Here is a 21,379-nt window from a genome sequence, read left to right as displayed (position 1 = left end):
AACATTAAGTGATGATATGCAATTGGAGCTAAAGTTGCAGACCAAATAACTGAATGCATGATCAGACTGAAAAAGAAATATATTCCTCGTCAATGAAATTAATCAACATTCTCTTCTACCAAATCAAATGACCCAACAGAGTTTTTGGACAGCTATATATAAATTCCCCTTTTTTTTTTTTTTAACTTTTTGGGTAGAAATATTGTGGGAGATCTTGTATGTGTTTTTCTTTTTATTTGCACCTCGTCCTACCATTTTCCTTCTAATCATGTTCGGGTTTAGTTTGGGTTCAGCTATAAAATGAAAAAGTTTATTTGCAATATCAATGAATGAAGAAGATTATTTGTAAAGTTTATTATTATGTTTAATAAAGTTAGAATGTATAAATCATTATTATGCTGACGATAATAAAAGAGTGTTAAGATATAATTTTACAAAAATATCTTTTATGTTAAATCAAAGCAAATGTGAAACTGTATGGGTCAAACTAAAAAAAATGTAGATGAGAGGGGGTTGAAAGAGATTATCGAGAAAAACCATAATAAATGAGAATGATAAGATTACATCAAAAGAATCCAATGACTGTGAAAAGGAAATTGTTGTCAGTCTGACTCTGTCAACTTTTATCTCCTCTTGGTCTCACTTCAACGATGATAGGAGAATTTCATGTAATATTAAATGGTGAAAGGTTGGTTGCTGTGTGGGCGTCGACAAATGGTGGTGGATGGTGGTCTGGGTGATAGGCTTGGGCGGCTGGTAATTTTAATTGAAAATATGGGTATTTTTATAAGTTAGTGTAAAATAACCTCAATAGGAGCTTAGGATTTATCATTATTTTATTATAATGACAAGATTTCTATTTATAAAGAAAAGTAAAAATGCAAGAAATTAAAATTTTATATATGTAATATTTCATAATAAAATTATATGTTCAAATTCATTTATACAAATTGATATAATAGTTTTTTATTATATAATATGATTTTTTTTTTCTTATTTCAAAATCATTTAATTATATATTATCATTTTAATTTATATATTTTGTTTATATATATAATTTTACTCTTTATTATAACTAATAATAAAATTATATATAAAATTTTATGTACAAATAATGATATATTACTTATAATAAAGAATGATTACTCTAAAGCCAAATGAATGAGAGTATCTTTACCTTTTGTGTGATTCAAGTATCGTTTTGATTCCTTCCATGGAAGGGTATAACGCAGCAAACCTTTAGATAAGAAAAAGTTATTATGCCTTGGACTTATAGATAGAGAGAATTGTGACAGACGAACCAAACTGTTCATTTATTTGCCACCTTTTAGTCTCTCTCTCTTCCTTTAGAATCAAGTAAAAGCTAGAGGAAAAGTGAAGTTCCAGACGTTTCAGTTGAAAAAGACCACAACCCACAATCAAAAGAAGGAAATAGAATCTGATTTTATTCTGATATTTTCATGAATCGAATAAGTTCGTTATTCTTTGTTGCGCAATTGTGAATCCATTTGTTTACATTAGAATTTCTTAGTTAGGCAAAGCCATTGTTGTTGTAAACCTGTGCTTTTGATCAATGGCGTTGGAGTATAGATGCTGCGACACAGGATTCTTCATTGGCATACTAGTAGCGAGCATGCTAGTTGTATTTGCAGGGCTGATGTCTGGTCTCACGTTGGGCCTCATGTCAATGAGCCTTGTTGATCTTGAAGTTCTCGCCAAGTCTGGAACACCCACTGATCGTCAACATGCTTGTACTGCGCCCTTTCTTTCACTTCATTTTATGTCTCCTTCAGCTTCCACTACTTTTGTTAATTAGCTGCAATAATTATTTATGTTCATCAAACAGATTGCAATTCTTTCAGTATATGATGCTTGATTGTGCTCCATCTCTAATATCAACTGCAAATTGAGGCATATTTATTTTTGGTCATCAGTCAGGGGATTTAAATTATGGATGCTTTTAAAAGATGTTGGCAAGTAGACTGTGTGAACTGTGCAATTCATTATATTAAGCTGCATGCTTTATATGTTACTCCTTCACCTCGATTTAATTTGGGAGATATCCCTGGAGAGGCAATTACTGAGCATTCATTCTTTGTGATAACAGCAAAGATATTGCCGGTTGTGAGGAAACAGCACTTGTTGCTATGCACTCTGCTAATCTGCAATGCTGCTGCCATGGAGGTAATTTTACTACTGCAGCAACAACTGTCAAAGAAAATAGAACCAATGGGTGTTTGAAATATCTTCTTCTTTCAGGCCCTTCCCATCTTTCTGGATAGTTTGGTAACAGCTTGGGGTGCTATTCTTATTTCAGTAACCTTGATACTTTTGTTTGGTGAGGTTAGTTCTTTTTCTGGGCAAATATACTCATTTTCTCTTAATGGGATTGCAAGTTTGTGGCTTCTGGTCCTTTTTTACACTGATCTGCATATACAGACTCAAAGATTTTCTTCCATATGCAGATCATTCCCCAAGCTGTTTGTTCTCGATATGGTTTGGCAGTTGGTGCAAAACTGGCTCCATTTGTTCGAGTTCTTGTTTGGGTCTGTTTTCCTGTGGCATATCCAATAAGCAAGGTGAAACAAACCTGATTAGTTCTCTTAAGTTTGATTTCTCAATCTTCATTACTGGATATTGACGGGGAGTGTATTTAACCAGCTATTGGACTTCTTGCTGGGGAAAGGTAATGAGCCACTTTTTCGTAGAGCTGAGTTGAAGACACTGGTTGATTTGCATGGTAATGAGGTAATATTCTTTTAAGCTTATCAACATCAGTAGTTCCTTGTATCATATCCTTTCCTCAGCCTGTGAAAACAAAGCTATTCAGTCTATTGAGCAGAAATCCATCCTCTTACCTTGCAATGAAGCTAGTTCTTCTTCTATTGACTGTTATGCAGGCTGGCAAAGGTGGAGAACTGACGCGAGATGAGACAACAATCATCACAGGAGCACTTGAACTCTCTGCAAAAAAGGCCAGGGATGCAATGACTCCCATATCTGAGACCTTTGCCATTGATATTAATGCCAAACTAGACAGGTAATATATGATGCATCTTGGTATTTTAAATTGGTTTTCTTGTAATGACAACTGGTTGAGATGGATTTCATATCTAAATGAACAACATGCAGGAATTTAAGGAAGTTAATTCTGGAAAAAGGGCATAGCAGAGTGCCAGTTTACTATCAGCGACCAACAAACATAATTGGACTCGTATTGGTAACTACATTTTACACATATTATTTTATATGGTCACTTTGTGCCTCTAGCCCAATTTATGCTTACAGAATTGTCCGCTTTTTATCATAGGTGAAAAATTTACTAACCATCCATCCAGAAAATGAGGTGCCTATGAAGAATGTCCCCATTCGCAGAATTCCAAGGTATTTTATTCCATTTCCACAACATCATAGTTTGTCAAGACACCTGCATTGTAAAGATACATATTTTGCATATACACCATGCAGCCACTCTGATGTATTTCTCTAAATTAAGATATCTGATCATAACACAACAAAATCTAAGAGCATTTTTCAACAGAAAACTAAAACCCAGTAGATTCTCAAAAATCTGATAGAAATTATAAGTCTGGCAACATTAATTTGATATGTCCAGTCCAGAATACAACCTGCAAAGCTTCATATCCTAGCCATGGCAATAACCAGCAACCATTATGATGGAATTTCTCACAAATAAAAATAAAGATTCTAACTTCTCTTGATTATTTTATCGATTTAACAGGAACTAATCAAGAATATAGACTAAAATTCTCCTTCTGATAAATCAAGATACTAACAAACAAAAATATTAAGTTCAACAAAACTACTTTTGATACAAAAGTGTTTGGATTGGTTAAAAAATGCCAGTTATGGACACTGACTATGAGGATATTGACATTATTTAACCTGGTGTTATTTTTTTTTTGGGCAAAATTGTATATATGTTACTGGCCTTAACAAAATGTTATGCTAGATAAATCTCACCAAAATGAGAAAACCAGTGCACACAGAAAAAGTAAAGATTGGCTAATGTATTGTATGTGCCTTGTATGCAGGGTTTCAGAAGCAATGCCTTTATACGACATACTAAATGAGTTTCAGAAAGGTCATAGCCATATGGCTGTTGTTATAAGGCATCAGGGTGAGACACAGCAACCAGCTGGTGAACATTCAACTGTTGGTAAGTTCTGTTTCTAAAGCTGTGGCATGTTATTATCCATGGTCAACGTTTCTTTCCCATAATACTAGTTTCCATTTTTTTGAAAAAACATGGATTCAGATACAGATGTGAGGCTGGACATTGATGGTGAAAGTCATCTTAAAGATAAATGTTTAAAGACCAAGAGATCACTAAAGAAGAGTAGCTTTTCTCATGATCCAAATCTGCATAGAGGAGCCTCCAAGAGTAAGAAATGGACTAACCCAGAAGTTCTGCATATCACTGATGATCCACTCCCAGTGACCACTGGAGAAGGAGAAGCTATTGGCATTATAACACTAGAAGATGTCATTGAAGAACTATTACAAGTATATGCAATAATTTTTTTAATAAACTTTTCTTTTGCTATACTCCCAGAGAATTTATACCAATAACTTTTCTTCATGTAGGAGGAGATCTATGATGAGACTGATTATCAAGCTGAGAATAATTAGTGAGGATCTGCCAATATCAAGTATAGCTTTATTATGGAAATTAATGCAGAGAGATTCATTTTCATTCAACAGCTGAATAAATCACAAGTTGAAGAATTGAAAGTAAACTTCTTAGATTTTGATGTATATGTTATTGGCAACTTAGGTTGACAAAAGAAACTGTTGATCTGAAAATATGGGGAAAAAAAAAAGTGATGAAATTGTTGTTGAGACTTGAGAGAAACAGTAATCTTTAAGACCAATGGTAAAAATAAAATCATTACAATGGAAGTTTTGGCTGCAGTACCCAAATAACGTTCTCAAAATCTGTCAAAATAAGCATTTCAATTTACTTATTTTAACAGATTTTGATTCTCTGAGTCACAGAAATCCATTGGATACATCATTAAACTCCCTACACGGTATATACTGAAGAATCAAAAAGCACCAGGGTAAGTAATATATGAAAATGAAGCAAAAATGTCAACGTCCTCATTTAAGACATGGATTGGAAAACTAGGTTAAGGAACTTCCAAGAACTAAAGCAAATTAAATTGGGGAGCCACAAAACCAAAAAAATATCTAAGATGATATTAGGGCATACAAATACAGCAGGTAGAAGTTCACTAGGAAAAAGGCAAAAAACAAGAGGCTATATCTATTTGTTTAGGAGCAGCTGACAATTGAATCCAACTTTTACTATTGATTTTCTCTGAATAATATTGTCAAAAGAAAAAATGTCTCCTAGTTATTAAAATGGTAGCCTTAATTTTCCAGACCCTTTACTAAGGACTGGTAAATCCTATTTCTAGGAGGGGCAGGAAAGGTGTACAGTAAACAGGTAAAGAGTCACCTGATGTTTCAGCAGTCACCTTTCGAGTTTGATTAACCCCAAATCCACTATGAGTAATGTTTTCATATTGACTTGACCCAATATAAAAATGCAAAAGAGATTTTCTTAAGAAAATGAAATCCAGAATCTGTAAAGACATTTTTTTATGAGAAAGATAAATAAAACTTGAGACAATTTGATATAAGTAACTCAACAATATCAACAAAACAGTTTCATGTGAACTCTTCATAATTAACAATCATGGAATAACAACAGTTACACACAGAATTATCCCAATCCAATACACTTATCTGAGAACTGATGTGATTTTCATCTGTCTAACTAGAATTATTAAAAAATATATATATACACCATTTTCTTCAAGTTGGATGTAACATTCTTATCTATTTACATGCTGGTGTAGAAAATTGAATGAAGATAGGTGAGGATCAGTGAATCTATAGTTTGAAAATTTTATAATAGTGCAGGAAGTAAATATATATTATTTCATACCTAATTGTTAAAGATGTTGCAACTTAGCAATGCCAACATCCAAATAGAATATATCTAATCACTAGCAGAAACCATCAGTCAAATTTGCAGGCAACCCAGAAGTCTTCTTTATCTGAGATGGTGGCAAATTGGCATTTCCATGTCCAATGAAGCACTTATCTCAATATGCAAAGGGAGAGCTGGAGAAAGTTATTCTATATGGTGGCCCGTCATAAGGTGTCCCTTTATGAAATTACCACATCCTGCTGTTAAACGCCTATAGTCTTGGCATTCATGCGGCAAACACAGCCACCAGTTTGCTAAAATCAACCGTCTATGATAATTGCCTTTGTTGCTAATAGTTATCATAAGTTGCACTCACCGAAAAACCACTGACCACGGCATATCCTTGTTAAAACCAACAGAGCAACATTTCTATATATTTAGATTAAAAATGATCCTCAGATGCCCATGGTAAACCAGACAATCAGCTGAGGATTTAAAGGCTTTCTGCATTACTCAAAGCACTGGATTGGAACTAGTCTCATGAATACATTTCTTTATATTGAAGTCGTTTACTTCACCAGAATCACAACAATCCCTTCATTCTAACTACAAAATCTTGGCTTTACCATGTCCCCTGCCCCATCGCCTTTGACAAGCACTCCTCTTCCTCCCATCTTTTTTCAGCTTTACTTTTTCTTTCAAGTCCCTCTCACCACGTCGTTTATACATTTTGAAGGTGATTTCTCTATCAGCAGCCATCTTCCTCACTTTCTCTGTAATCTCTGCTGCAATCTGTCTATTATATAGTTTCCTTAGTCCACGCATGAGCTTAGCAAAAGTGTCCGGTTGTGGCATTACATCTGCATCCATCATGTCCAAGCAATAAGAACAAGCCTCTTTAACATGTCCATTGGAGAAGAGAGAATGAATCCAAATTGTCCATGCAGAAACATTAAGGTCACATCCTTTACTGACAATACAAGTCCAAACATCTTTAGCCATTTCAAGCTTCCCACCTCTCAATAGAGAATTCAACAACTCCTTCAAGATACCATACTGAGGAGCAGAAAATAGGCCTCTCCCAACCATTTCCTTGAAATACTCACAAGCCTCAACTAATAATCCTTGCCCAAGATATCCATGAATCATCACAATAAAACTATCAATCCCTGGACTAAACCCACTAGCTTCCATCTCGTTCCAAACATTTACAGCTTCTTTCACCTCCCCCAACTTGCAAGCCAACCTAATCACCACAGTATAAATACCAACATCTGGAACACAACTAATCCTTTTCATCTCCCTCATCAATTCCACACACTCTTCTAACTCTTCCTTCTTCTCATGGGCCAACATTATATGCAAATAAGTCAACTGATTAGGCATATGCCCTCTTTGTATCATTCCATCCAAAATTTCATAACTTTTCTCAATTTTCCCCCATTTACAATACCCACTTATCACGGTAGTGTAAGTCACAACATCAGCCTCACATCCATTTCTCTCCATCTCAGCAAGAACCCTCATTGCCTCCTCCATCTTTTCCTGCCTACACAGTGCCTGAATCAAAACCGTATATGAGTTTGCATTTGGTTCACAACCCTTCATCTTCATTTCCTTTAACAACCCAAAAGCATCAGTCATTTTTCCCAATTGTGCATACCCACTTAACAAATTGTTATAAACAACGATATCAGGCTCAAAACCAGCCTCCTTCATTTGCACCAAGACATATTTAGCCTCTATTAACTTCCCTTCTCTACACCAACCGTACAACAACGACGTAAAATGCCTCAAACTCGGCTTAAACCTCACTCTCATATCCTCAAACAGCTTGGCTGCTTCTTTAACACTATTATTCTTACACAAAGCATCTAACAAACAACCAAACACATACTCATCCGCTTCACACCCATACTTTGGCATCTCATCTAACACTTCAATAGCCTTCTTAACCATTCTTGCAGACGCAAATCTCCTCATCAAAACCACAAACACTTCACTTGAAATCAACTCTGGCTTTTCTCTTCTCATTTCCTCAATTAAAGCCCAAACGGCGCCAAATTGTCTCATTTTACTTAAACTCTTAATCAGCGACTTGTACACGTCATAGCTATGAAAAAAATTCGGTTGCTTCGACGCCCACACATAATAATTATACCCCAAATTCCCCGCATCACCGCAACGGTTAATCACGCGTTCTGTTAAACCGGGACGTAAAACGACGCCGGATGCTTGTAAAGCCAGCTCAAGTTTCGGAACTCTAGAGTGGAATTTTTTTAATATTCTGAATATCTTCTCAACGTCGGCGGAGAATTCATCAGCGTAAGATGTATCATTGTTGTCTTCTTTACTGGTTTGAAGGCAAACCAGGTTAGAATCAAACTGATTCCTCAATTCGGATGATTGAACAACCACATTGGAGTTTTGATTGGGGGAAAATGAGAAGTGGCGGTGTTTTCTGAGGAGAGAGAAAGTCTTTGAAGAGAATCTCAGCATGTTGAATAAATGTTAACGTTACAGGTTTACCTAGTTTTGACGCATTTTCCAGGGGGGTCTTCGAGTCGGGAGAAAGCGGAAAACGGTGCGGTTTGAGTGATGAGCGAGAAGAGGGTGTCAAATTGGAACATCACGGCCCGAAAGTTTTGGCATAACAGTAGCCCAATGACAAACATTAATAGGCTAGCCTCGGTTTGAGCCCAATGAAAAGAGAAAATTTATTCGGAATTTCTGTCTGCTCTATTCCCAATATAAGGATAACGGAAATTTCTGTCCTTTACCTGTAGAAAAGTTTCTACCCCTTTTTCTCTGATTAAAAAAATAATAAAATATTTATTCAGTGTTAAAATAAATTAATAATAATTCAAAATATTTAAAAGTTATTTAATATATAAAAATTTAAAGAATACATAAAAAAAGAATAAATTAAAGAGAGAACAGATTGAAAATATATTTATCTTTGTATCCGTCTTCATATTTATCAAAAAATATCTTTCTTGTTTAGAAAAAGACGAATTGAAAATCTAGTTTTATAGAGTGAATTATCGTCTCTCAATGACTACAAAGGCCAAAGGACTATTTTCTATCTAAGTTTTAACTCAATCTCAAAAGTATACTTATGATAATTCAAAAATTTAAACACTTACTCATAATCTAACTGTTATTAATTTTTTTTGTTAGAGATAAAAATAAAATTATTATTTTATGACCTCAAAAGTTAGTAAAATTTGTAAAACATTAAAACTTCTAAAATAAAGGTCTAGGTTCAAGCTTTTGTCATATTTGTAAAATTTTGACTTACCTGATACAGTGATTATAGGTTCAGTTACTATGTCTAGGGTTTACCCATCCAAAATACAGGTAGGGTCTCCAATTAACCAAAAAAAATCGTTATCTTACCGTTAATATTTAAAAAAATATAAAATTCATTTTATTTTCCCCCTAAATTTTAAAAATTAACAACTTCACCTCGCCTATAGTTTTCTAATTTTGAAAAATAACATTTTCCCCCCAAAACCTAAAGTTTATTTTCAACAGCTCTCTAGCGACCATCTCCGGCCACCGACAACTCCCTTTTGACCCAAAAGTTGTGGTTGTACCTCCTAAAACCATCTTGTCATTTGAAATTGTCTGGATTGACAAATCCAAATGACATAATGGTCTTGGAAGGGACAGTAACGACTTTGGGTTCAAAAGGGAGTTGTTGGTGGCTAGAAATAGTTGTCAGAGAACCATTGAAAATAAACCCTAGGTTTAGGAGGGGGGGAGGGTGGGGAGGGGGAATGTTACTTTTCAAAAATAAAAAACTTTAGATATGGGTGAAATTGTTAGTTTTTAAAATCTATGGAAAAAATATATAAATTTTATATTTTTTAATATTAATGATTACCTTTACCTCTGATGAAAAAAATTTAACAACAATTGGGTTATAGGTGAGTGTTTTGAGTTTTTAATAGTCATATGTATGTTTTTAAGATTAAACTAGAACTTGGATGCAAAATAGTCCTTCAGCCAAATTCAATTAATAACCAACAAATTAGGCTAGCATATGATGGCTTGGTGGTGGTATATGACTGGCTAATGAAGCTAAATAAAAGCAAAACAATCTTCTTAAAAGGCCAAAAGGCTATTTTCCACCTAAGTTTTAATACAAATATAAATAAATATCTGTGAGGTTTGAAAAATCTAAATACTCATCTATGAGTTAACTTCTGTTAAATTATTTTGTTAGAGGCAAAGACAAAATTGTTATTTTTCACTAAACCCTAAACGCTACCAAATTTATATCATTTTCTCAATAGTTTAAAAAACTAACAATTTTCCCCTATATTAAACTTTGAAAAATCACATTTTATCCCCCTAAGGTTTCTCTTTTTCTTCTTCTTCATCTCCAGTAATCAAAATTCAATCATGCCTCTATGTCTCTAGCCGCCAATGTTTCGTAAACGGTGACGAAGATGTATTTGTCTCTGACTAGAAACAAAGACAAGGTCTTCGTCTGAAAAGATCTGGAATCTCTTCATCTCTACAATAAAGAGAAGCACAACCAGATTCTGACAGCATAAGATAGAGAAGAAGAAAAGAGAAACCCTAAGGAAGAAATTATGATTTTTCAAAGTTTAACCTAGAGAAGAAATTGTTAGTTTTTTAAACTAAGAAAGAAAAATGATATAAATTTGGTAGGTTTTAGGGTTTAGTGATAAAATGATAATTTTACCCTTGTCTTTAATAAAAGTTAGCCTATAGGTTAGTGTTTGAGTTTTTCATAGGCCAAAAGACTTATTCCCCCTCAAAGTATATTGTTTTTTCAAGTTTCCTCCCTTTAACTTTAAAAATCTCAAATACTTACCTATGACTGGTTAAAATTAACAATAGTAGAGGCAAAATACTTATTTTCTCTATAATATTAAAAATAAACTAAAATATAATCTCTTTTTCCCCCATAAACTTTAAAGGCCAAACGACTATTTCCCACCCAAGGTATGTTGTAATGACAAGTTTCCACCCTTTAACTATGGAAACATCAAATACCCACTCATGGCCGGTTAAATTTAACAAAACTCTAACGGTGGTAAATTTAATCTCATTTTCCCCCCTAAAAGTTTAAAAACTAACATTTTTTCCCTAAGCTAAGTTTGAAAAGATCGCATTTCCCCCCTAGGGTTTATTTCCAAACCCTTTCACTTTCTCCGGCGCCATCGTCGGCCGTCTTCCCCTCCCGACGGTTTCTCTTCCACCGACGACCCCCCTCAACTCCACTCCAACCCATCCGACGCAGAGATACGTCGTCTGGGAAGAGAAATCGTCTTCCCAGATGAAGACGACTCGTCTTCCCAGAAGACGCTTTTTCGACGTCGATCGGGTGTCCAAATGGGAGGAAAGAGATCGTCGAAAGGAGAGGATGCTTCGAGAGGGAGAGGTCGTCGGCAATGGAGTAGGAGATGTCGTCGGAGATTTCAAAACGAAACCCTAGGGTGAAACTGCGATTTTTTAAAACTTAGGCTAGGGAAAAATTTTAGTTTTTAAAGTTTAAGGGGGCAAAAGTAGATTCTATTTTAGTTTATTTTTAATATTATAAAGAAAATGATGATTTTACCCTTACCACCGTTAGGGTTTTGTTAAATTTAACCAGTCATGAGTGGGTGTTTGGTGTTTCCATAGTTAAAGGATAGAAACTTGTCATTACAGCATACCTTGGGCGGGAAATAGTCGTTTGGCCAACTTTAAAAACCAAAAGTTTCCCCCAACCTAAGTTTTAAAAAATGACAGTTTCCCTCTAAGGTTTAGCTTCCATATCTCTAGCATCATTGTCGGCGACCTCTCCCTCTTGAAGCTTCCTCTCCCTTCGGTGGTCTCTCTCCACCCATTTGGACACCTGATCGACTTTGAAGGAAATGTGGAAGACAAAGAGCTTCGTCTTCCTAGATCTTCGTCTTCGTCTTCCACGCCTCCTTCAATGTCCATTGAGCATCCAAATGGGTAGAGAGAGACCATCGAAGGGAGAGAAAGCTGCGGGAGGGAGAGGCCACTAGCAATGACGTCGAAGATTTGAAAACTAAACCTTAGGTGAAACTGTCATTTTTTAAAACTTAGGTTAGGAAAACTTTTAGTTTTTAAAGTTTAGGAGGGTAAAAGAGATAAAATTTTAAAGGGTTAGATTTCTGTTAATTTTAACTGTTCATGAGTAAGTATTTGAGATTTTTAAAGTTAAAGGGGGGAAATTTGGGAAAGTAGCATACTTTGGGTAGGAAATCATACTTTGGGTGGGAAATAGTCCTTTGGCCTTTTTCAAATCTTACAAGTGTATATTTATATTTACATTAAAACTTGGGTGGAAAATAATTCTTTGGCCTTCATAAAAAGGCCCAAGGACTATTTCCCGCCCAAAGTATATTGATTTCTTAAGTTTCCCCTTGTTAACTTTGAAGATCATATTTACTCATCTATGGACAGTTAAATTTAACGGTTTCAAGGACAAAATCATCATTTTATCTTAAATATTAAAAATAAACTTAAATTTGATTTTATTCTTCCCCCCAAACCCTAAAAACTAACAATTTCCTCCAACCCAAGTTTTCAAAAATAGCATTTTTCCCCCTAGGGTTTTCAAACTTTCAGATCTAATTTTTTCGATAACGATAGGCGATCTCCAAACACCTACTCTTCCTCTCTGACGCCTCCTCCTTCCGACCATGCATATTCTGACGTCGTGTGGCATCATCGTCAATGAAAAGATGTATCTTCATCGACAACGACACCACACGATGTCGAAAGATGCACAACCGAAAGGAAGAAGTGCCAGAGAAGAAGAGTAGGTGTTTGGAGATTGCTGGTCGTAGCCGAAAAAATTGGATTTGAAAGTTTCGAAGCCCTAGGGGGAAAATATAGTTTTTGAAAATTTGGGTTAAGGAGAAATTGTTAATTTTTAAGGTTTAAGGGAGAAAATGATATGAGTAATAAACTCAATTAATTTTAACTGTATACGAGTAGATAAATAGGATTTTTAAAATTAATAAAAAAAAAACTTAGAAAAGCAACATTGGTTGGGCAAGAATAAGTCCTTCGGCCTTCTTAAAATTATGAAGTACAACGAGAAAAATTTCCATCCCACGGCAAAATCACCAAACAGATGACTCAGTTGAGTTGCAAAATACCACCCATTGCAACAAAATATAGCACTAAACAGCTACTCCTTAAACTCAACGTTTCACTCTCAAATTTCAATCGTTGTTCCCGTTACCAAGATGCTCTCCATCTCTTCCTCCAATTCCAGTCTTCCCATCACGTCAAACCAGACATCTACACTCTCTCCACAACCATTACTGCCTGCGCAAATCTCCGCAACTCCACCTTCGGTGACCAACTCCATGCCTACGCTATACGCACCGGTCTTAAACTATCTTCTTACGTGGCTAATACTATTCTTTCGCTGTATAAAAACACGCAAGATTTTTGTTTAGTTAAAAGGGTCTTTGCTGAAATAGAAAACCCAGATGTTTATTCTTGGACAACGATGTTGTCCTGTTGTACTAAGATGGGTCATTTTGGTTATGCTTGTGAATTGTTTGATAAAATTCCTAACAGAGACTTAGCTGTTTACAATTCGATGATTACCGGGTGTATGGAAAACGGGTATGAAGATATTGGTATTAGTTTGTTTAAAGAAATGCATAGATTGGGTATTGGGCATGATAAGTATAGTTTGGGTAGCGTGTTAAGTGTGTTTGATATAGGGTTAGTTGAACTTGGGAGGCAAGTGCATTCGTTGGTGATTAAAACTGGGTTTTTTGTTAGAGTTTCTGTGGTCAATGCGTTGATTACTATGTACTTTAACTGTGGAATTTTTGCAGATGCGAGTATGATTTTTGAAGAGGCAAGAAATTTTGTGTATGATAATATTAGTTTTAATGTGATGATGGATGGTTTGGTGAGTTTAGGAAGAGTTGAAGAGGCTTTAATGATGTTCAAGGAGATGCTACAGGCTTCTCTTAGGCCTAGTGAATTGAGTTTTGTGAGTTCAATGAGTGCATGTTTTTGTGTTAGAGTTGGAAGGCAAGTGCATGCTCAAGCAGTCAAGAATGGTTTTGAAGCATTAACTCCTGTGAGCAATGCAGCAATGTCCATGTATTCCACCTGTGGGGATTTAGATGCTGCTCAGAGGGTTTTTCAGAACTTGGAAGAGAAAGATCTTGTCTCATGGAATACTATAATATCAAGTTACGCTCAAGGTAAACTGGGTAGAATGGCAATCGCGGCCTATCTTAGAATGGGGCAGGCAACAGTGAAACCGGATGAGTTTACTTTTGGAAGTCTGCTGGCAAGCTCGGAGTTTGTAGAAATCACAGAGATTATTCACGCCCTTGTATTTAGAAATGGGATCATTTCAAATATCCAAGTTTCAAATGCATTGATTTCTGCATATTCAAAACATGAGCAAATAAAGCATGCCTATCAAATATTTCATGGCATGTCTTATAGAAATTTGGTAACCTGGAATACTATCATTTCTGGTTTCCTTTTAAATGGGTTTCCAATGCAAGGATTAGAGCTTTTTTGCAAATTGCTGATGTCAGATGTCAAGCTTGATGTATATACCCTGAGCATTGTTTTGAGTATTTGTGCTAGTGTTTCATCATTAAGACATGGGAAACAGGTTCATGGTTACATCTTGAGATATAATCTTTTCTCAAATACCTCTCTAGGCAATGGTCTAATAACAATGTACACAAAATGTGGGAATTTGAGTTGTTCTGTGAGAGTGTTTAATGGGATGATTGAAAAGGATACTGTCTCTTGGAATGCCCTAATCTCTGCATATGCTCAGCATGGAGAAGGAAAGGAAGCTGTCAGTTGTTTTGAGGCAATGCAAGATGCAGGTGGCCTTATACCTGACCAGGCCACCTTCACTGCTGTTCTTTCCGCTTGCAGCCATGCAGGTTTAGTTGATGATGGCACTAGGATATTCAACTGCATGGTGAACTATTATGGTTTTGCTCCTGCAGAAGATCATCTATCTTGTATGCTTGACCTTCTTGGAAGAGCAGGGTATCTTGATGAAGCTGAGAGACTAATAAATAGTCAGCATATTCAAGTGCCTTCGAGTGTCTGGTGGACCTTATTTAGTGCTTGTGCTGCTCATGGTAATTTAAGACTAGGAAGAATAATTGCTGGCTTTCTCCTTGAAAATGAGCAAAATGATCCATCAGTTTATGTGCTTTTATCAAATATATATGCAACTTCAGGTTTGTGGGAAGAAGCTGCGAATATTAGAGAACTCTCAAAGAGAACCGGGGTGATGAAGCAACCTGGTTGCAGCTGGGTTGGGTCATAAAACCATGCAAGCTTGAACCCTGACGACAAACAATAGTCGAATATGAAATGGGAACTCAGCTTTCAACAAACAATGTGTTGTTTGCTTCCCTAGTTTTTGACAGGTAGGTTGCCCCTAGTGGATTGATGTATAAGCTGAAGTATTTATTGAGAACATATTGTGGGGATTTGAATCCATTCTAAATACAGCTTGAGAAGAATGGTGAAGAGCCATGTAGGAGCACTAGTCATTTGTCATATTTGAGAGTCTCTAAGATAAAAATAACTTGCAAATGTCAACCATTTTGAAAGGAACTAAGTTGTCTGATCCTTGAAAAGGTTTCTTCTGGCCATGTCAGGTTGCGAGAAAGATGTAAGCAGTTCTTGGGCCCTTCAACTTTCATAAAGATATAGGTGGTGTTGAACAGTTGGTTTATACAGGGAAGATTTCGTGTATCAGAATTGGTGGATTTAGTAATACTGTAAACAATAGGATATGGAATGAAAGTCTACAACTATTCCATACAGATAGGGGCTGCCCATGGTATCCATCAATGTGGATTCCCCAAATGGGAGTTTGAGTGGCAAAGCATATGGAATCCCTAAGTGGAGAGGCGGTTATATCAATATCAAAATCTTAACTTACCTAGTACGGGATTTTACTTACTCGGGATGATTGACTCAACCCTAAAAGAGAGATCCAACTCAAATAGGTTCTTCGTCATAAAAAAGAAAAAATGTAGATTGCACAAGGAACTCCAGGTGCGAATCATGGCTCATGGCTCACCTCATGTCAGTTGGTCTCATCTTCATCATTATTATTTTCTGTATTACAAGCAATAGATAGAACCTCTATGTCATCATAGTTACATGACTGGTAACCCACAGTAGCAGTTACATGACTACTGAACTACCAAAACACCATTGTGGTGCCTGGCCGGTGATTATCCATCTGATTGTGTAATGCTTCTTTCTATACAAACTGTTGACTCACCAGCCAATTTGTCTACTTTCTTCTCTGAAATGGCTTTAGGACCAATAAGTTGTGCCAGATATGAGTTGTCTCTATGATTAATTTTGGCATTCATTTTTATGCATTTGGTTAATGAGATTTCACGATAGATATGAAGTACGTTTGTACAAGCAAGGACTTGTTTTTGAGTATTCTTCTTTATACAGAACTTGAGTTTTCATTTGTTATTTCACCTCAAGGAAACCATAGAAAGGCATCTCACAATCCTGGCACATATCAAGATACGGGTTTGGTTACCTTTTGAATTTTATCATGCAATCACCAATAAACTAAGCATTTAGCAATTTCACTGCTACATCTAGCAAAGATTACATCATCTAATATCACACTTGCAGAATTATTTTGAGCCACCCTATGAACTCTAAATAAATGTCCAATGTCTCTTTTTTTGAGTGGAACAGTTTGCATAGATTATTGCCATATAATCTTTGATTTATCAATCAACAGGAGGAGCTCTGTAAACAGCAGGAACAGTTGCAGGGAAAAACATCTGCCTCACTCCATCTGCCTTGATGATGGGGAAAATAATACCTGATGCACCCTGTAAAAGGAAATATTATTGTGAGAATTTAAAAATCCCAAAATGCAACAATCCATACCTGCTGTAATCATCAATTATAGAAGATGGAAGATACATACCAAAATTAATCTAGCTCCAATCCAAACGCCTTTAGGGGAAGGAAATGGTACTAGCAAGCGACCAACACCAAATATTGCCACAGCAAAGAAATGGAGAACTAAACTCAAAGGGCGAGGGTTTAGACTAGAAAGCAAAGCCACTGGTCCAGTTGAAAAAATACCTCCGAGGCTTAAATGGTCGAAGCATGCTTGGCGCATTTCCTTCCTTCCTTGATCAGGGGAAGAAGAAAACACATTGTACAGGGCACCTGCCAAGAGTATTTATTGTTGATGCCACTGGCTGCCAGAAAAGAACGAACTGTGAGGCTAAACCAGGTAAATTCCCCATTTTTCTACAGCTGTAATAATGAAAATGAATAAATAAAAGTGGTATACTAATTAAGCTTACCTTCCGGAAGGTGTAGAAGGATTCAAGATATCTGCTCAGGGCAGCTGCATCATGAAAGTCTTGCAGAGGCTTAAGAAGATTCCGAAGCACAACAATATCAGATAATGCCACAGTCATTCCACCACCAGTTAAAGGATGGCGCATGTTGAAAGCAACACCCATTAGAAGAGCTCCAGGAGTAGGTTGAGGATCAGCTGGCATGCTTCTGTTTGGCATAGTTCTCATATTGCCTTCGTCAACTGCATTATTGAAGGCATCACGAATTTCAGGAGAAATCCGAAACATCCATACTCGGATACTCCAATTAAATTAAGGCAAAACAAAGTGTAAAGCAAGGACAAAATGTAGAAAATAATCCCAACACAAGAAGGTCAATCCTTGTATGTTTAATAATTGTAAAACATGAACTCCGATCACAGATACCTGTGGTGCTACCATGGTCTTCAAATATTTGGCCATTTCTCCATTTCCAATGGAAGGTACCTTTTGACCTGGAATATCAACCAAGCATCGAACCTCTGCACTACTGATTGGATAAAATAAGATGGGTGAAGGGTCTGCTAGAATGACATGCCCATCGTTTTTTAACGGAAGTTGACAGTTCTCTAACACCAGACCCACAAAACAAGAGGAAACATCAACCTGTGTAAAAGTTACTGATACCATCAGCTTCTCGGTACAAAAGAATACAGCAACAGAAGAACACGACACATCGAAGAGTAAACTTATTATCACGACGCACAATACAAGTTTCTAGCATCCTGAATTAACAGATAATCTGACCAAAACTATCTTGAATATTGTGACTGATGTACATATGATACAAGAGAACTTAAAGGCTCTGAAATTCAACTTCACCTTTGGTTTGCAAAGAGAACGACGCAGAATTGAGAAGCAACCATCACACACAATTGTAAGAGGAGCAAAAGCTCTAAGTTCTTGACCATTCTTAGTTTTGTACATTGTCCCATTTTCTTCCAGGAGAGATGTTACTGTTCCTTGCTCTAGTCGTACACTGATTTGAATTGAACAAAATTGGTGCAAGGAGATTAATAACCATCTACTGTGATGCAACACTTAAATAGTGAAGTGCATGGAAATATAGAAAATTCATGTTGAACTGACTAATCACTTAGTACCAAGGAACCAGAAAGCAACAAGTAATATCATACAATCAGTCAAGCCAAAGGGAGAGGGAAAGATGCTTGGGAAGAGTAGCAGCTTTTTCTCTCATCCTCTGGATGAATCGCCCATTGTGAAGCCTCCTCCCAGCAACATCAGCATGAAACTTTTCCAATGGATATGACAATTTGGTATTTTTTCCATCCTTGATGAGAACATATCCAAGCACTCTCTGGGCATCAATTCTTTCGACACAATCTGTTGTTAAAGAACACATATTATATATCCAGACTACAGTTGGAGAAAATAAAAGATAACCGTGTGCAAAAATAATCATAAAGAGAAGTTAGTCCTTAACCACACAGTGTGTTGTTTACAATAAAAGCATTTGAAAGTTCTGAAGACTCCATCTATCTGAAAGCCAGTGCAAAGTAAGAGATACAGATTCTAGCTCTGGCGCATACCTTCAAGGCCCAACTCAATTAGTTTCGGGTATCCCCCAGGCTGAAGCAATTCATCAACAATTCTGTCAGGCTCTGCCAAGTCTCTTTCTATTACATGAACCAGTTTTCCATCCTGCAGTTAGTTCAAATTAAGACTTCAGAAAAAGACTTTGCACAAAACAGGTGAATAACAATATGTGAATTGATTAAAATGGATATAATCAATGCAACTAATATATAGATTTCAAGGTTATTTACAGCTCATTTCACATGTTAAGGTTTGCCTAGAGACACAGTTTTTAGTAAACGGACAATCATACTGAGAACCATCAATATAAAATTATTTAAAGAGCCAGCCATAAAGAATCTTATTTCTTTTAAAATTCTCATTGGCTAGAACAAATTTGGATGAAGAATGCACGAACAGACATATTTCTGCAGTTCATAGTGTTTCTTCAACACCTTGTCAGTCTTAAATTAGGATTTCTCTATATCCATTTACAATTAATAAATTTTAGAGTAATAATATGTCCCTTATAATATACAAATCTCTTTGAAGTTCAACTTGAGTGGTAAATTTAAATGACCTATTGAAGCAAGCAATAACAAATAAGTTGCTTCTTAAACTTTTAGGGGGAGGTAAATTGCCTTTATACAGTTCCCCTCTTAGAATTTATTAACTACCGTAGCAATCAAAGCATGAAACCTAACCAGAAATGACAAACAGGAGTTAGCATGTTAATGTTTGAAGTTCTTGTATAGGTTTTATATAATCAAAAACTGACATCATTTGCGTCATCAGATTATATTCATCATCAGAAAAATCCATCAAGTGACTCTGATCTTATTTAACAACCAAGTAGCCTTTAAGCCCACTTCACAGCCACAAACAAAAAAAAAGACAATTATACTAATAAAAAGTAACCCATCACACCAAAAAATGTGAACCACATTCTGTTGTGGCCTACATAAATTAAAATTTGTATATATATGAAGCATGAAAAGAAATTACGTTGCCAAGGGTATGAGCCAAGGCTGCACCAGCAACGCCAGCGCCAACAATGATGACGTCCGTGCCGTGCGGCGAGGAATGATCTCCGTTACCAACAGGGCTATGAACAATGTCGTTCTGGATCTTGTACGTCCCGGCGTTCTTTTTCGTGTTCTTCGTATCGTTACGGCGCAAAAAAAAGAGAAGAAGAAACCCAGTAAGAGAAGCAAAGAAAGCGACCATAATGTACTGATCAAAAACCATCATCTATCTCCTTCTTCGTAAAAATGAGACAAAGAAGTCCAAGTAAGAAAGAAGGAGGGGCTTTCTTGATAAACAGTGAGTCTCTGGAGATGTCTATAAGGAATGCATGTAGGAGAAATAGGCTACAGATTAGGAAGCAGTTGTGCAGATGACAGATTGAACTAGAATAATTTTTAAAACTCGTGACTCTACTCAATTCATAACTGGATTTCTGGGTCTTCTTTTGATTAGAATTGAATTATAAAAGAAAGAATCTGCAAGGACATGCGTTGTCAAATCTTGTTCATGCGAGCACGTTCAAAGAAAAAACAAAACAACAGGGTTTGGTAAGAAACGTGGTCGTAATTGTGAATGACACGGTAAATGTTTTAGTGGATTTTAAGGTGTAAATGTTTTTGCTCTTTCATTCTTCATGATAGTGTTGCCATGCCAATGCCGCCCGTCATAATTACCATGAAAATTGAGGCCTCATATTTCTACATTCTAGTTTTACGTCAACTCATATACCAGATTGGATTCAACTGGAAAATAAATCAAATAAATAATTACTCTTTTACCCGACAAAGTTATATTAAATAAAAAAGCCAAAAGACTATTTTCTAACCAAATTTTAATATTAAGATAAATATATATCTATGAAATTTTAGAAACTTAAATGTCAACTAATAGGCAAACTTCTATTAAATCTATTAAAATTTTCTGTTAGAGGTAAGGGTAAAATTATCATTTTATCATTAAAATCTAAAAATTTATATCATTTTTTCTTTTGGTTTGAAAAACTAAATTTTAAAAAATTCATTTTTCTCTCGTAAATCCTAGGGTTTCAAAATCTGAAATCCACAATAACAACAGAAGCAAATCTGGACAACAACAAAAGCATCCACAAAGTTGACAAAAGCATTGGAGACGACGAAAGCACTTGTAGAACCCAACAGATGAATTGTCTGATTTCCCTTAAGTCGTCAAGATGTCACTTTGAATCGTCTTCTATCGACGAAGAGAGATTAATCATCTTTGTCTCTCTCTATCGACAGATGGAGAGAGAGAGACGATTTATCTCTCTCTGTCGACAAATGAAGAGATAAAAACGAAGATCTTTGTCTCTCTTCATCTCCCAATGACAAAAGAGAGTCGACTAATGGTTTGAATAGAAATAGGAGGTTATTAGAGACAAAGTCACAATCGAATAAGGGAGAAAAACCAAAAAAATCTAATGTAAAAAAAAAAA

General features: G+C 35.9%; 3 protein-coding genes and 1 pseudogene across 5 annotated transcripts; 2 read left to right on the top strand and 2 right to left on the bottom strand.

Moving 5' to 3' along the window:
• Positions 1 to 1,310: 1,310 nt before the first annotated feature.
• On the top strand, positions 1,311 to 4,935 carry LOC123199399 (DUF21 domain-containing protein At2g14520-like). 2 transcript variants are annotated; one of them, XM_044614371.1, is made up of 11 exons: positions 1,311 to 1,751; positions 2,108 to 2,184; positions 2,260 to 2,343; positions 2,466 to 2,579; positions 2,662 to 2,748; positions 2,901 to 3,040; positions 3,133 to 3,220; positions 3,311 to 3,384; positions 4,056 to 4,180; positions 4,286 to 4,527; positions 4,609 to 4,935. In XM_044614371.1, the coding sequence occupies exons 1-11, from the start codon at positions 1,574 to 1,576 to the stop codon at positions 4,651 to 4,653; spliced, it is 1,254 nt and encodes a 417-aa protein (XP_044470306.1). In that variant the 5' UTR covers positions 1,311 to 1,573; the 3' UTR covers positions 4,654 to 4,935. The 2 variants fall into 2 exon arrangements, with proteins under 2 accessions (XP_044470306.1, XP_044470305.1); XM_044614370.1 differs by having other exon boundaries at positions 1,313 to 1,751; positions 4,280 to 4,527.
• Positions 4,936 to 5,916: 981 nt separating this feature from the next.
• Positions 5,917 to 8,562, bottom strand: LOC123199398 (putative pentatricopeptide repeat-containing protein At5g65820). Its single transcript, XM_044614368.1, has one exon. It carries the CDS (start codon positions 8,459 to 8,461, stop codon positions 6,569 to 6,571), a length of 1,893 nt encoding a protein of 630 aa, XP_044470303.1. The 5' UTR covers positions 8,462 to 8,562; the 3' UTR covers positions 5,917 to 6,568.
• A 4,494-nt stretch (positions 8,563 to 13,056) lies between these two features.
• On the top strand, positions 13,057 to 16,870 carry LOC123198489 (pentatricopeptide repeat-containing protein At3g49740-like). 2 transcript variants are annotated; one of them, XR_006498039.1, is made up of 2 exons: positions 13,057 to 16,033; positions 16,752 to 16,870. XR_006498039.1 is itself a non-coding variant. In XM_044613172.1 (1 exon), the coding sequence occupies exon 1, from the start codon at positions 13,092 to 13,094 to the stop codon at positions 15,291 to 15,293; it is 2,202 nt and encodes a 733-aa protein (XP_044469107.1). In that variant the 5' UTR covers positions 13,057 to 13,091; the 3' UTR covers positions 15,294 to 16,435. The 2 variants fall into 2 exon arrangements, 1 of the variants encoding a protein (XP_044469107.1); XM_044613172.1 differs by lacking the exon at positions 16,752 to 16,870 and having other exon boundaries at positions 13,057 to 16,435.
• Positions 16,519 to 20,426, bottom strand: LOC123198491 (annotated as a pseudogene).
• Between the last annotated feature and the right edge of the window lie 953 nt (positions 20,427 to 21,379).

The sequence above is a fragment of the Mangifera indica genome, chromosome 16, assembly GCF_011075055.1.
Source record: "Mangifera indica cultivar Alphonso chromosome 16, CATAS_Mindica_2.1, whole genome shotgun sequence".
NCBI classification, from domain to species: domain Eukaryota; kingdom Viridiplantae; phylum Streptophyta; class Magnoliopsida; order Sapindales; family Anacardiaceae; genus Mangifera; species Mangifera indica.
Note: the sequence above shows the minus strand (reverse complement) of the source record. Positions and strands in the feature narration are given on the sequence as shown.

What these genes read in the sequence shown, in the direction of transcription:
- LOC123198489 (XM_044613172.1), top strand. Translation starts at nt 13,092, where the DNA reads ATGACTCAGTTGAGTTGCAAAATACCACCCATTGCAACAAAATATAGC.
- LOC123199399 (XM_044614370.1), top strand. Translation starts at nt 1,574, where the DNA reads ATGGCGTTGGAGTATAGATGCTGCGACACAGGATTCTTCATTGGCATA. An exon ending in CACTGATCGTCAACATGCTT is followed by an intron (nt 1,752 to 2,107) that starts GTACTGCGCCCT and finishes TTGTGATAACAG; the next exon opens with CAAAGATATTGCCGGTTGTG. An exon ending in CCCATTCGCAGAATTCCAAG is followed by an intron (nt 3,385 to 4,055) that starts GTATTTTATTCC and finishes CCTTGTATGCAG; the next exon opens with GGTTTCAGAAGCAATGCCTT.
- LOC123199398 (XM_044614368.1), bottom strand. Translation starts at nt 8,461, where the DNA reads ATGCTGAGATTCTCTTCAAAGACTTTCTCTCTCCTCAGAAAACACCGC.